The sequence below is a fragment of the Hyaloscypha bicolor genome (assembly GCF_002865645.1).
Source record: "Hyaloscypha bicolor E unplaced genomic scaffold K444scaffold_126, whole genome shotgun sequence".
Lineage (NCBI taxonomy): Eukaryota > Fungi > Ascomycota > Leotiomycetes > Helotiales > Hyaloscyphaceae > Hyaloscypha > Hyaloscypha bicolor.
The window spans coordinates 1,356,973-1,371,294 of NW_020194628.1; the positions used below are offsets into that span (position 1 = coordinate 1,356,973).

At 50.9% G+C, this 14,322-nt stretch overlaps 4 protein-coding genes across 4 annotated transcripts; 2 read left to right on the plus strand and 2 right to left on the minus strand.

Moving 5' to 3' along the window:
* Window positions 1-617: 617 nt before the first annotated feature.
* On the plus strand, window positions 618-1,620 carry K444DRAFT_617494 (uncharacterized protein). Its single transcript, XM_024881137.1, has one exon. It carries the CDS (start codon window positions 1,045-1,047, stop codon window positions 1,264-1,266), a length of 222 nt encoding a protein of 73 aa, XP_024731960.1. The 5' UTR covers window positions 618-1,044; the 3' UTR covers window positions 1,267-1,620.
* Window positions 1,621-2,717: 1,097 nt separating this feature from the next.
* Window positions 2,718-4,781, plus strand: K444DRAFT_645867 (uncharacterized protein; the record flags this gene model as incomplete). The annotated part of the gene is made up of 2 exons (XM_024885138.1): window positions 2,718-4,458; window positions 4,630-4,781. 2 exons carry the CDS (start codon window positions 2,718-2,720, stop codon window positions 4,779-4,781), a joined length of 1,893 nt encoding a protein of 630 aa, XP_024731961.1.
* An 843-nt stretch (window positions 4,782-5,624) lies between these two features.
* On the minus strand, window positions 5,625-9,751 carry K444DRAFT_568995 (uncharacterized protein). The gene is made up of 2 exons (XM_024877220.1): window positions 7,707-9,751; window positions 5,625-7,661 (listed from the first exon to the last, which is right to left on the minus strand). The coding sequence occupies exons 1-2, from the start codon at window positions 9,535-9,537 to the stop codon at window positions 5,833-5,835; spliced, it is 3,660 nt and encodes a 1,219-aa protein (XP_024731962.1). The 5' UTR covers window positions 9,538-9,751; the 3' UTR covers window positions 5,625-5,832.
* A 366-nt stretch (window positions 9,752-10,117) lies between these two features.
* Window positions 10,118-13,289, minus strand: K444DRAFT_568997 (malic enzyme). Its single transcript, XM_024877221.1, has 7 exons — window positions 13,264-13,289; window positions 12,897-13,209; window positions 12,485-12,792; window positions 11,954-12,384; window positions 11,573-11,895; window positions 10,958-11,521; window positions 10,118-10,910 (listed from the first exon to the last, which is right to left on the minus strand). The coding sequence occupies exons 2-7, from the start codon at window positions 12,956-12,958 to the stop codon at window positions 10,598-10,600; spliced, it is 2,001 nt and encodes a 666-aa protein (XP_024731963.1). The 5' UTR covers window positions 12,959-13,209; window positions 13,264-13,289; the 3' UTR covers window positions 10,118-10,597.
* Window positions 13,290-14,322: the final 1,033 nt, after the last annotated feature.

Here is a 14,322-nt window from a genome sequence, read left to right on the forward strand (position 1 = left end):
CAGATGTATCGCCGAAGTGAAACTTATTGGGGGCGATGCGAATGATCGGTTCGTATTGAGCGTGCCGTTGCTTGATCTTGAGAGAATGGGTTCGGCCGAGATACCAGGTATAGTAGAATTTGTTCCAATTGGTGATGGATACGACAGGGGGCTTTGGGAAAGAGCTCAGTGGGTGGAAATAAATGTGGTAAATTGTCTTGGCCAAGCTGTAAGTGATGATCTATATAGCAAGTATTCCCAACTTAAGACGGCGAGAAAAGCTGTGGTACCGTCATCATATTTGCACATGTATTTCTTCTCCTCGTTGCTAGTAGAAGAGGAGGAATTTTGAGGCGTCAGGACCTACGTGGACTTACCCAATCCAGTACAGCTTAACATGGAAGACGGAGAAGGCTTTCCCCCTCCTACTGGACTTCCAACGTTACATCAAGTCTTGCGTTGGATGAGAGCTGCAGCCCAAGACCCTGGAACGGCCAGGATGAGGGCCATTGGCATTTTCCTCTTGTGAACCTTTGGGAAGGATTCAAAACTCATTAGAGTAGTTGGGTAGCAGAAACTCTGGTGGTGGTCACCCTCCTAACAGGTGCATCTCTTTAGATGGAATTAAGAAAAGTGGCCCCGGACCCCTTGCGTGGAGTGCCTCCACAGGTTTTAGGGTGTCATTTTGAAACTACTGCTAGATTGAAGGTGGTAGAGGCTCTGCACTTGCTGGAGAGTATATGGATTTGGATGGCCGTGAGTGAAATGCTGAAATGAGAAGTGGTGGCTGAAGCACAGTGGATCCTCGCTTGAAAAGGGTGTTCGTTGTTTCATCGTTGTTGATTCGCTGTCACGAACTTCCTTTCCTGGAGAAGCATAGGAGAGTCTCGCTGTCCAATTGCAGGAGGTGACTTGTTCTGAAAAAATATGCAGATCAGAGGAACGCACTTGAGTATATTTCAAAACAAGCGGCCAACAGAGTTCCCTTCTCTCCATTGTCAACCCCCACCACTCTTCACCTCAATTGCAAGCTTCAAATAAGTCAGCCACACGTAGCGTTTCTCGATGCCAGATGACACTAGAGATTTAGAAATCTACCGTTCCCTGCCCGTTTGGGGAGACAAGGCTCCCTGTAAAGTATCCCTTTCCCTCTCAATTGAAGGAGTGCTGTACCTTGCAGCATTTGGTAGAGGGAGTCGAAATTGCCTGGATTCTAATTTTGAAATCTCAATGCTGTATCTCGCAATCGCCATGATTGCGGCAAGGTATGAAATAAGTACCATTTGAGACCGATGATGAAGACGTTGATTTGGAGCGTGACTGGGCCATTCCTCAGCCAAAGGCAGACCCGAAAATGTGAGGGCGATGGTTGTTGAGAAGATCCCTTGATATTGGATGATTAATCAAGTATGCGTGTTTGGTTCTTCTTGGTCAAGTACTTCTCTTAAGAACCTTTCAAGTTAATTCAAATGCAAGACTTTGTGGTTCCAGCGTGGAGCTATGATGTGCCTAACATGAAGTAAACAAAGCTATTTGTACATGGAAGTGGCGGCGGGTGAGATTGAGGCTTGGGGGTTCCCGTCTCTCGTTCAGTTTGACTGGGGAATTCGATGGCAAAGGTCCCTTGCTGGTGGACTTTTGGTGGGTGATGGTCAGCACCGAAGTGAGGAAGAAGAGATATGGGAACCATGTGGAAGCCAAAATACAGCAGGTTCTGAGAAATACTGAGTCCTGCAGGTGGCTTGCGTAGATTTCAGAATAAGAGCGGCCGACGCGAATGCCTGTGGTGCCAATGCGCGAGGCGGACAAAGTTCGCTCCCTGGTTCGCGATCAGGCTCTATCTTCAACCCACCACTCACACACGCTTCATTTCCATGCAAGCTTGCAACCTCTTCAACCGATTGTCTGGGATTGATACCAACCAGTCATACCGGCCAATTCCTGGGGAAGGTAGGAATTGAGCTTGCCCAGCCACACGCGGTCACCGACGAAGGGCTGTGTGCGTCCTGAATGAAATCTCAGCGATTGCTCAAAGGTGCGGATACGCAACCCCACACTTCCCAACAGACCGGCGTGCGCCTCCCCCTCCACTGGTGTACTGCATTGAATTCTCAATCGAGTCCTGCACCGTGTCATCACTTGAGATTTGAGCCAGTTGCACCCGTTGTGACGTGGCTGTGAGCAGCCCGGGAGAGCGTTTTACACAGCCTCGCTGCTGCCGAACCAACCCCCTCCCCCCCATTTGAGGCTGGAGTCTTAAACGAAAACGCTCCAACAACTCTCCCCCACCAACGGCGCATACTGTTAGAAATGTTATTAATCTCCTCGGCGAGCCCGTAGCCTCACAGCCTTGCTCAAGTGAGTCGCCGAAGCTCATTCGCTACTCCAGCGCCCCCACGGCGAACAGTCATGCAGTGAGATCTGGGCCCATGGGAAGCTGAGTGAAGACGGTTTGCCTTGCCAGATGACTCAAGTGGGCCTAGAGTTATGAACATTAGATCAAGGCTGCCTGGTGGGTTCATATATAAGATAAGTGCGTCACCTTTCTCAAGTACATTTCCTCTCCAGCACGCCTTCACATAAAAAAGCCGAAAGTGGCTTTCCATCCCACTCTCGCCTTCCAACCACTTCGTTACTCTTCTGCCAGTTTACGATTTGATCGATTTGTTTTGCTCACCGCCGCCATGATAAATCAAACGTGTGGAACCTACACCGGTCCTTCGACCACCGCTGCAAACATGCCGGAAGCCACTCAAGAAAATCCCCAACTCGCTCTTTTGGATGTCTTCTTCCCCGGGTTCTCCGTTCTCTCGACAGCAATCTACAAATACTCGAAAATCGATCTGAATATCTACTTCCCCGTTCTCTTATTTATTGGGGTTCTCATCTTCGCTTCTCAATACATCAACACCTGGCTATGGGAGATGATGGATGGGTATCTCATGTCGACTGCCGATATTCGAATCGACGATGAAATGTATAACATGCTCATGGCCTGGATTGCAAACCAGCAATTCGCGAAGAGGTCCCGCCGATTCGTGGCAAATACAAACCTCAACAGCCGTATGTGGTTCTTATGGCGAGAGTATGATGAGGATAGCACGGAGGATGAGGCGATGATCGACTTTGACGAGACCGGAAATGCCGTTTCTACCGGTGGGGGCCACAAGAAGGAGAAGAAAGTCCAGTTCACACCCAGCTTCGGAACCCACTACTTCTGGTATAAGAAGAGACTTCTCATCTTTCGTCGGCAGCAGGATACCAGACAAACGAGCTGGGGACCTGTCAGCGAGCGAGAGGAGATCTCAGTCTCTTGCTTTGGTCGAAACCCCACCATTCTCAAGGATCTCCTGGAGGATTGTCGTCAAGATTTCCTGAAGAATGATGTCAATCGAACGGTAATCTACAGGGGAGGCCTCAAATCTGGTACAAGTGAAGTCGCATGGACCCGCTGCGTCTCCCGCGTCTCCCGACCATTCTCAACAGTGGTCCTAGATGAAACAGTCAAGCAAAGTCTACTTGATGACATGCGAGATTATCTTCATCCCTATACCAGAAGGTGGTACTCGAATCGCGGGATACCGTATAGAAGGGGCTACCTCCTCTACGGACCACCTGGAACGGGCAAGTCCTCCTTAAGTTTCGCCATCGCAGGTTATTTCAAGCTCAAAATATACATCGTATCCCTCAATTCCCTGGCCATGAATGAAGAGAACCTTGGTCAACTATTCTCCGAGCTGCCTAAGCAGTGCGTCGTCCTACTCGAAGACATCGACACCGCCGGCCTCACACACACCCGAAAGATCCCCGCTGAGGCCGAGGAGGAAGCCAAGCCCCTCGTGACCGTCGTCCCCGGAGGCTCAACAACCACCAACCCCGCCAGCCCACCCACGACCCCACCACCAGGCGGGCGAATCTCCCTCTCCGCACTCCTCAACATTCTCGACGGCGTCGCCTCCCAAGAAGGCCGAGTCCTCATAATGACGACCAACCATCTTGAGAAGCTGGACGAGGCCTTAATCCGCCCAGGCAGAGTCGACATGACCATCAAATTCGACCTTGCAAACACACAGATGATAACTACCATCTTCCGCTCCATCTTTGCCACGCTGGAAGGCGACATCCCTCCTTCCGCCAAGCCTCTCCCCGCCATCCGAGTCCCCTCCTCCCTATCCAAAACTGAGACTGCCCTGCTCGCAATCGAGGATGAGAAGCGCAAGGCAGACGAGCTCGCCACCTTCCGAGCTCGGAAGAAGATGGAGGAAGAGAAGGTAGCCAGACTTGGAGAAGAATTCGCGGTTCTGATTCCTACCATGACGTTCAGTCCTGCGGAGATCCAGGGCTTCCTCCTGAAGTGGAAGAGGCAGCCCGAGATGGCAGTTAAGGAAGCGGCTAGTTGGGTTGAGAAGACGAAGTCTGAGAAGCAGAAGAAGGCTAAAGAAGAAAAGGAGAAAGAAGAGGAAGAGAAGAAAAAGGAGAGTGAGAAGGAACGCAAGGAAACTGAGGAAAAGGCTGAAGAGGAAAGGATTCTATTGGAAGTCGGCCTCTGAGGCTCCACCCCCCCCCCCCCCCCCCTCTCTCTCCTTTCACGAATGATTTGAAGACTTTGTATGATACCCCACTTTGTACGATATTTATTGGAATTTCTAGCGAGTTGGCAATATCGACGGATCTGTTCTTCGTATCGCTACACAACGGTTAGCAAGTTCCAAAACGAGTTTCGTAAAGCTGCAAACGGTGGGGAAAAAACAGAGCGATACAGAGACTGCGAGAAATCCCAGAGGGCTGTATCACGACCATAGAGCTAGTGTTCTCAGTGGAAAACAGCTACATTGGGTGTGTGGTATACGTCTAAAGAGAGAAGAAGGAGCGGGGAGCTCGAGAACTAAGATACAGGGTGCTGTGAGGGGCAAAATTCGCTTAAGCCTCAGGTACACGTTTCGCTTAATTATGACGCTAAGGAGTATTTAGCCTCGCTCCCAAGCTTCTACGAGCTTCACGCTTCTCTTCTAGAATTAATCAGAGTTCTAGAAATCTCTCTCGTATTACGTGACGTGTAATTTGACCCGGTAATTCGTTAACCTGGTACTTGGTTCACTTCTGCCTATTTCTTCTGAGTATCTTCAGTGCCGCGCTAAGAGGTCACGTGACAATACAACAGGCTGCAAGTGTCTGCAGTTGTTATGGTATCACATCCCAAAGACATGATAAGCCGGCCATACTGCTGGTGTCAAGGACACTACGGAGACAGCAGGCGTACCCAGTGCTTCTGGGTATGATGCCAGAACAACTGCGGGGACACTCATCCACCGCCAGGAAATCTCGGCAGGTGAGTTATGTTAGCTCCGGTTGCAGTTCGCTTCCGTCCGGTGGCAGTGGTAGCTGCTACTGCTGCTGCTGCTATACCACTCACTGCCTTCCTGCGAGGTATTAGCTTGTACACGATGCATGAGATCATCAAGAGATATCTTGGCCTCCTTGATCTGTGGGAACATCTCCATATCTGTATCCACTGAAGCCTCGACACATTTGGGAGCTGCTTTGTCCGGTCCTGGCAACGATCTGGCAGCCTTCTCGTCGGGACCGATAGATTAGGGTTTCTTGCCTGTTTGAGTACTTCGGCACTCGTTGCTTCTCTAAAGGTTGGAAAAAGCAGTTACGATTATCGGTGAGTGGTATCAATTTCATGGGTGGGTATGATATCCTAACGCCTCTCCAACTATCCAAATGCAATCAAATCATGACAAAAGAAACATCCTTCACTTTTCGATCTTAAAAGATTCATCCCATCATTCCACATATTCATGTTCAGCCATACCCCATTACCAAATTAGCAACAGGGCAAACCGCGAGTCACGAAGCCACAACCTCCTCGCCACCCTTCTCCTTCCCACTCATCGCAAACGCACTCGCGTCCTTCGCTCTCCACCCCTGCATCCCTGCCGCTTTAAGAAACCGCGAGTCATCGAACTCTTGTCTTCTTCCGAGCTGATTTTCATCCCTCGGAACAAGACGAATCCTGACCTCTTCCTTCTGCTTGCCCTGGTGCACAAGAGATCCCGAACTCGTGCTCTCAAGGCTCGCAGGATCGAGCCCATCAATTTGTGTAGGCGTAGGAGGGAGTTTGAGTTCCGCCAGAAGAGAAGCAAGTTCGTCTGAGACGTCGGAAGGATCTGTTTTACTCGCCAGCCTGTCAAGGTGACTTGCAGACATCGCCTCCCGTACTGATGCGGCGATCCTCTCGTCCGAGATCTTTTCCTCCGAAATGGAAGAGAATATTTCCTGTCCACCTGGTAAGGAAATAGATCTAGCACCAACCGTCTCCCCAATATCCTTGACAAGGACGTCCATGGGACAGATATATGCAACCCGTTTACGGGAACTCCACGCTAGAACGTGGCCACATGCTCGTCCTTGCTCGTTGTCTACGACCCAGGCGCCGGAATCGCCTGGAACACCGAGTTTTCCGGCTACTTGGAAAGAGGTAGAGGGTGTTTGACGCCCGTAGATCTTGACGATTACCATCCCGGGTAGAATACGCCCGGATTGTAGACCAGAGGTCCGCGCCATGCAGTGAACGTTGAGATTTGCGAGATCCGTGCTAGAGGCAACGGAGAGGGGGTATCGGCCTTCTTTCTGGCTGCAATGGCGGGAACCGTTCTTGATGTGGTTTGTTATCGGTAACCGATCCTCGGAGAACTCGAACAAAGCCCAGTCAATCTCGTGGACGATGTCATTCTCTGTACGTCGTCGAATACCTGAGGAGGCGTAGATCTCTCCAAGCTGGAAGGAGTCGAGGTGGTCTTCATCTCTTGTTTCTTCACTGGGGAAGAAGTCCGGGGATACGTCGTCGATGGCGGGTTGAGTTATCAGATAGGATTCGCCGCAGCCGGTGGGGATTCCTCTTATATCTCCGGGCTCGAGGATTTCGTGCTCCACCGCATCTTCAGCGGCCCACTCGTCGTCGGAGCCGTATTCTGAGGCGGCGGGTGAGGAGGTGGTGGAGAAATCGGATTCGTAGTCGGAGAGGGTATACATGTACTCCTCGTCGCCGCTGCTATAGATTGAGGACTGGGATCGCGTGAGGTCGGGCATGTCGGCGTAGGCACTGGAGCGGAGGATTGGTTGGGAGCTATGGACATCTTCGTCTTCTGAGTCTTCGCTGGGATCGTCGAGCATGTGGTGAACTGTCATGCCATAGGGCTTGTTGTCGACCATGATCAAGCCGCCAAAAGAGACGGGAGGGAGGTGACGCTCGCCAATATAAGCACCAATGGATGCACCATTCGATGGCCGGTCCTGGTGATCTGGATTTGCGGCCTTAAGCTCACCATTGGCCATTGATCTTCGAGCTCCCCGTTTCCGTGATCGGACGACTTTGCCACGACATACTTTCAGCCCGAATACATTCTTGTCATAGACTAAGGACTTCTTAAGAATGCTTCGGACTTTGGTGACGCTTGTGCAGATAACGAGAATGGTAGGCTTGGTAGTGGTTGGCGTCTCGCCAACACTTTCAAGGCTGATCTCAACAGATTCAGGGTACTTCTTATAGAAGTTGCGGAGAACATGGTTGATATGGGGCATCAAGCCGGTGTGCCAGAAGTCTAGATGCTCTGGGGCTATCCTGATCGACGGATAGGTACGTAACTTCGGTTTTGATTTTTCAACTTTGACAGGTGCTACAAAAGTTAGATGTGGTTCACAGCTTGGATGAGAATACACACCAATTGGCTTGACAGCGGGCTTCTCAACCCATGTGTTTTCTGTGTTGAAGGAAGCAGAGGCCTTTTCATATGCCGACATCTCCTTCCAGGTTGACCTTACTTCTATCGGAACCGGTGGTTTCTGGTCGCTGATCATCCTCCTTTGAGGAGTCGACGACCTCGAGGCCTTCAGAGGTGTTGAAGGCACTGGCGGCGAGTCATCACTTTCCTCACTGTCCTCCTCTGAACTCTCATCAATAGCACAGCAAGTATCTAACGCCTTGGAGACTTTCCAAAAGACCTTCTGATGCATGACATCCGGTCTTGTTTTCGAGGATAATTCCTCATCAGGCGCATGCCAACAAGCTTGAACTGCCTTCACATAAAGACTTCCACACCTGGCAGCAAGATGTTTCAGAACCGCAGCAGGGTTGTCTGGAATAGTTTGAATAGATGGGAAGATATCGTGAAGCGAAGTCCAAAGTCCGATTTCCAAAAGCATCATGGCCAAGCTGTAAAGATCCAAAGACTTGCTCTCGGAAGTGAATCGTGTATACCGGGTAGTCCGAGGATCCAAAGGATGTCTGTAGAGTGAAGCCGGTGATAGAAACGGCGCAGAGTTATCTGTGGCGTTATCAGAAAAGAGGTCGCAGGAAGCCAGGAAAGATTGGCGCATGTTAACTTGGCTCAGGTCCAGACGATTCTGAGATTGATGTTCAATGAACAAGACATTGGAAGCGATGACATTCCCGTGTACTACACCCTTGGAGTGTAAATCGAAGACGGCACTGGCCACGTTGTAGGCTAAGCGGTATTTAACTTCCAGACTAGGCTCGTACATGTTACTGTACAACAGGTCCGACAAGATGGTAATAGAAGGCATCCTTGGGCTTTCGATATCAACCGGTCCGAAGTGTGTAGGTAGCGCGTACAAGAGACAGAACCTGGAGTGCTCAGCCTCTTCGAAGTATCCAATCAGATGAAGCAGACCAGAGAGGACCCTTTCCGTGGAGATGTAAGCCTGGGAGAGAGCAGCAAAGAGCTTCTCAAACCGGGTCATGGATGGCGTAATACCAGTAACGGAATAGATGGGATCATAGTTTGCGTACTCTAGAAGAACGGGGACAGCAGGAACGGAGGCACCATATTTCCGGGAATCAGAAGGAAAGGCCGGTCGACGCATAAAGACGATCTGTCTAGGAGATTTGGCAGGTTGTAACGTACCGGGCTGTATTGTTTTGAGGTCCCTTGGCCAGATAAGCGAGCTTGGATCAATTTGTTGCGGGGCCTGCATCCGAGTAGACTCGAACTGTCTCTCCTCTTGTCGATTCTTAGCCAGGGTCGAGGTAGAAGATTCCGAGTCCTTGATCGGTGGAGGTTTCCGTGCAGACTGCCGAGTCCTGGAAAGATCGTACAAGGTATCGATAGACATGGTCAAATCCCGCACCAAGTCCTGGAACCTCGTCTTGTCCCACACAATCAACGCCGCCTTCGATTTCTCCCCGGAAGGACTCTTCTCATCAAACGTCACCCTCTTCGACGACTGCCACAACGGCTCGGCCTCAGCCAGGATCTCTTTGATCGTCGACATGACACTTCCGACAAGCTCACTTAGGCCAGCCTTGTTGATGGACTCGTCGATATCAGGTGACTGCGAAGGATCCGACCACTCCAAGCCCCAGCTCACCAGCCTGTCCTTCTGGATCCTCAACTTGCGGTGCAGAGCGATGAGTTCCGGGTCTTCCGCGCTCTGCACAGGCTCCTTGACGAAATCATATGAGCTCTTGGTGTCGGTGTACATCTTCGTCAGTCTGCGCTGGAACGGCAGCGGCAAGCTGAATAGCGACTCCATAGTTCCTCGCTGTCGCAGTTCAATCGCCGTTGAAACGTGGGAAAGCGTGAGCAGAGAAGAAGAAAAAGAGGTTGCAACTCATAGAGCATATGAATGAGATGCTTCCCTGATGGCTCGTGGTCTTGAGGCCAGTCCAATTATGGTTGCCTGCGCCAGCGGTCAATCGCAGCGCTTGATAGGATGTTATGTTGCTGCCTTGAGTCCAGAGAATTACGCGCACGCTTGTTTGAGGGGCAAAGAGTGAAGCCTATTGGCTGGGATTTGGTTGAGATGCAAGGCTATGCTGCTTCGGGGCATCCGTATCACGTGACACAGATTCGAACGACCTTCGAGAACGATTTCAGCGTTCCTTTGCAAAATCCCTATTTTGCGTTTCCAAAGGGCCGAAGGACGGGGATGACAGCCTGTTACCGGCTGATCCGGGAGTTCAGCTTAGAGAAAACTCTTCAAGAGCTCTTCCGCCTCCACATCATCCAAGCATCCAAGGAGCTTAACCCGAAAGCTGGAGCCTGCAAAGGGGCAACGTTTGGTCCGGTCGCTGGCACACAATGAGACACAGCCCCTATTTTTCTTGGGAGAACGTATAGTTTGATAAATGTTACCTGATCATCCCCCAGGATAATGCTTGGGGCCTTGAGGGGGCAATCCCCACCATTCTCGATTGAGCATTCGCTCATTGGCCATTGAGTGTGCCACAGGTAGCGAGACAGTCAGAAGGCAGAGAAGATTATGCCAGAAGTAGGGCGATGGCTGAATGTACCTTGACATTCGGAGCGGTAATGTCTCCGTTGGCAGCCACACTCCCTTCTTGACTTCTCACCGCGCATGCTCTTGCCACAGCTGAAAACCAATGAAGAAAAATCCAAAGCTTTTAGATTTCCAGCTTCTATCCCAAGACGAATCAATCGCCACTAAGTAAAAACTATATACAATATATACATACGGTGTCCAGGTATCATTCTCATCACACGCATTTCGCTTCCGAGGTCCAATCAAACTCCTGCCCATCCCAATTCCATCCCAATTCAAACACGCACGGAAAATAAGGAGAAATTGGGAACTACCACTTAGGGTCATACACCTGCTTCTTAATCCAGGCCGTCAACGCCACATCTCCCCACTCCTCCCACTCGATCCACGTCTCTTCAGGCAACAGACTCACGCCGTCTCTGCGCGCACACTTCATCACTTCACGCGCGACGACGACGCTGGCGTCGCGGACCCGCTCGATCTTGGGGTAGATGAGCCCCATGCGGATTTCTTCGCTGTTGAGGCAGCCGGAGAGCGAGGCGGCGGAGGTGTAGACCATGGCGTCTGTTACTCTGGATGCCTTGGCGAGGATTGCTCCGAGGCCGAGACCAGGGAAGACGTATCTGGAACCTGTCAGCAAGAAATTAGGAATTGATGGAAGGGGACTTACACATTGTTACCCTGGTTTGGGTAGTAGGTGGTAATATGATCTCCAGTCTTTGTCGTGTATGGGGAAAAGGGCGACCCGGAAGCGAAGATCACAGTTCCCTCCGTCCACGTGATTGCTTGCTCGAACGTACATTCCGCCTTCGTCAAAGGGTTGCTGAGGGGGAACAAGATCGGTCTGCGGCCAAGTCCACTGGCATCAACTGATGCCTTCAGAGCGCGGACGACTGACTCGGTGAAGACGCCGAAGGTGGCGGTGAGACCGATGAGCGCGGTTGGCTTCACATACTCGATCACTTCTTCGAGAGTAGCGAATTGGTGGCCGTTGTTGTCACTGCGAGCGAAGATCTTCTTGTGCTCTGCAAGCTTGTCTCCTCGATCTTTTGTTACGAGACCTCGCGTGTCGACGAGGTAGAATTTATCTCTTGCTGCTTGCTCTGAGAGCCCACGGCGGGTGTAGAATTCCATTACTTGCTTGGCGACGCCGACACCAGCGGAACCAGCACCCATGAATACGAGCTTCTGGTCTTCTATTGGTACGCCTGAAAGGTTCACAGCTCCCATATATCTAAATCGTCGTTAATATCGGGTCACGGGATATAAATCGAGCAAGACTTACCCAGCAAGAACGACAGCGCCAGTTCCCTGGATATCATCATTGAAGCACTTCTCCAACTTATACCGCTCCAAATATTGGAAAGCTTTCTCGGTCTCGAAATCCTCGAATTGCACCAGCATGTTGGGGTACACTTCCTTCACAGCAGCCATGAACTCATCCATGAATCCCAGCGCAACCTGTGGCGAGACTCTCTTCTGTCTCAGACCCAGGTACAACGGATCACGAAGATTATCCTCATTCGCCGTACCGCAATCTAAGACAATGGGGAGAGTTTTTTGAGGGTGGATACCAGCTGCACCGGTGTACAGGGCAAGTTTGCCGATCTGGATGCGGCTGTCAGTGACCCCCACGACATGGGTGTTTCATCAGCACACGACTTACAGAAATTCCAACACCATTTACACCGAGATCACCCAACCCAAGAATTCTCGACCCATCAGTCACGACACAAATCGAGGGTTCCGGGTACGGCCAATTCCGGAGTATCGTCGCAATCGACTTCCTTTGCTTGATGGAAATGTACAGCGCTTCAGGATGTGTGTACAGCGTCGAGTATTGGAGGCAGACATCTCCGATTGTGGGGGTATATACAAGTGGCATGAGTGTGCCGACATTATCGATTAAGAGGCGGTAGAAGAGATCGGTGTTGTTTTGCTTGAGAGTGGAGAGGTAGAGATATTTGTCGATGTTGGTGCCTCGCGAGTTGATCATGCGCATCGCACGCATGCACTGCGTTTCCAGAGTCTCTAGGACATGAGGTATGAGGCCAGTGAGGTTTTTAGAAACTCGCTCATCAGGACTGAATGATGTACCTGCACCAGGAATTAACATTTTTATTCAATTTGCTGGATTTGTTGGATTTGCTGGATGCGGGAATTGGGCACGCGAGCAACGGGGAACAGTAAGTCGCACCTTTATTCCACGCCGGTTCGCGGAGCACTTGGTAGCCTCCCGCATTTCTTTCCGCGATGTAGTCCGTCTCGCGGTACTGCTTGATCGTGCCGTAGTGATCGGCGGAGTACCCCTTCAGGGTATCGAGAGCGGCCATCTTCATTTGTGCTTCGATTGCGTCGATGTCGACTGCGGCCATAGGATTAAAGCCCGAGATACGTCGTCCCGAGAGTGACATCCGCTTACTGATGGATGTTGCCGTTGAGGACCTACTGAGTGTTGAGGACGGCGAGGTGGATCTGGGAGTCGAGAGCTCGGGATTGGAATTGCTGTAATTGTAAGAAGCCATTGGAGCACGGTACGGGAAACAATTTCACGCTGCAGCAGACAATATAAGAAAAAAAGGAGGGCAATGGAAGATTGGGGGAAGTACAGTACTTGGGGCAGCGAACTCCTTGATATGAGCTCGCATTGAGCGGTTTTTTGCGGAAACATGTTTTAATTACTTTTGCAAGAGAGACGTGGACAGACAGCTGTGACACATTCCATGTCTTGTTTCGTTGAGGTTTCAATAGATTCCGTGGGCTCCGATGGGGGGGAGTCGGGGGGGAGTCGGCGGACTGCCCTACCAGAGCGCCGGAAGACGCTTCGTCGCTTGGGGGACCCCCATCTCGTTCCGAACCGTGCCTCGGGGGCCGGGGGGCCAAAAAGGACCCAGACCAGATCCCTTCCCGCAGGAACAGGGGCTGCACCCGTCAGACTCCGCGATTTGTTGAGAACTTGAGATGGAGAAGACGCACGCTTCACATTCCCACTTGACGTCCTCATCAAAGACTCCATCACATAGCATGATGGCAATGCCCTCAGAAGTGAGCCGGCCCTCAACAGTCAAGATCTGGCAATTTAAACACCATCCCCCTTTAAAAACACCAGCATCGTTGGAAAGGTCTAGGCTGCTTCCGTCCGGTTTTTTCGGACGACCAGCCCCGCGAGGCGCATCGTCTCACACCTGCCGCTGCGATCGGGATTTCTCGGGTTGCCCTTGCACCTCCAATTAACGCAGCATCAGAGAATTTCTCCCCCAGCCAGCGAAACAATATGAGGGATAAGGAGAACGCAATTGCCGCAGATCAGACAGCGCAGATGTCCCACGCCAAAAGCAACGTCTGAAGTCTCAAACATCGCCGGTCTCCTACGCATCACGTGCCCTTCTGGCTGCGGCGGGATTGGCCGTGGCCGACATTCTGACACGGCCTAACTTTGGTGGTTAAAGCTTCGCTTTTCGAGCCTCTCTTGACGTGCAGATCATTCCTTTCTTGAAGTGGAAGCAGATCCTAAATTTGTGGGGAGATCTCCACTTTTATAATGCAGTTTAGCCTGCTGGCGTTCCGTCTCAAGCTTTATCCTACGGTATTGTTATCCCGAAGTTAATTGCTACCGAGAGCAAAGATTATGGGATGACAAGTAAAGTTGTTTTATCTTGAATTGGGCTATTAGATATTGGAATCTAGATGTTGACAAATTGCATTGGGTGTCAAGATCTTGGTTCTAACATCATCCGAACAAGATACAGATGGGTAGTCTGAAGTTGTATCAGACAAAATGGAAAGTTCCTTGATCCCAGCGATCATCCCGTGCTGGAGCATTGAAAGTTCCGAATCAGTGGGTCTTTTATGTTCAGCCTGCATTATATATTTCTGCCAAAAGCTTGATGTTCCATTTTCCATCCAAGTCCGAGCGAAGCCTGAAACGTAGCGAAGCCCTTATTCCCAGACTCACCAGGAAGGATTCAAGACTGCTTAGAGGCCTTCCCAGTTTCTCTGTCTTCGTTATTTTCCCCACGGTCTCCATAGCCGCTC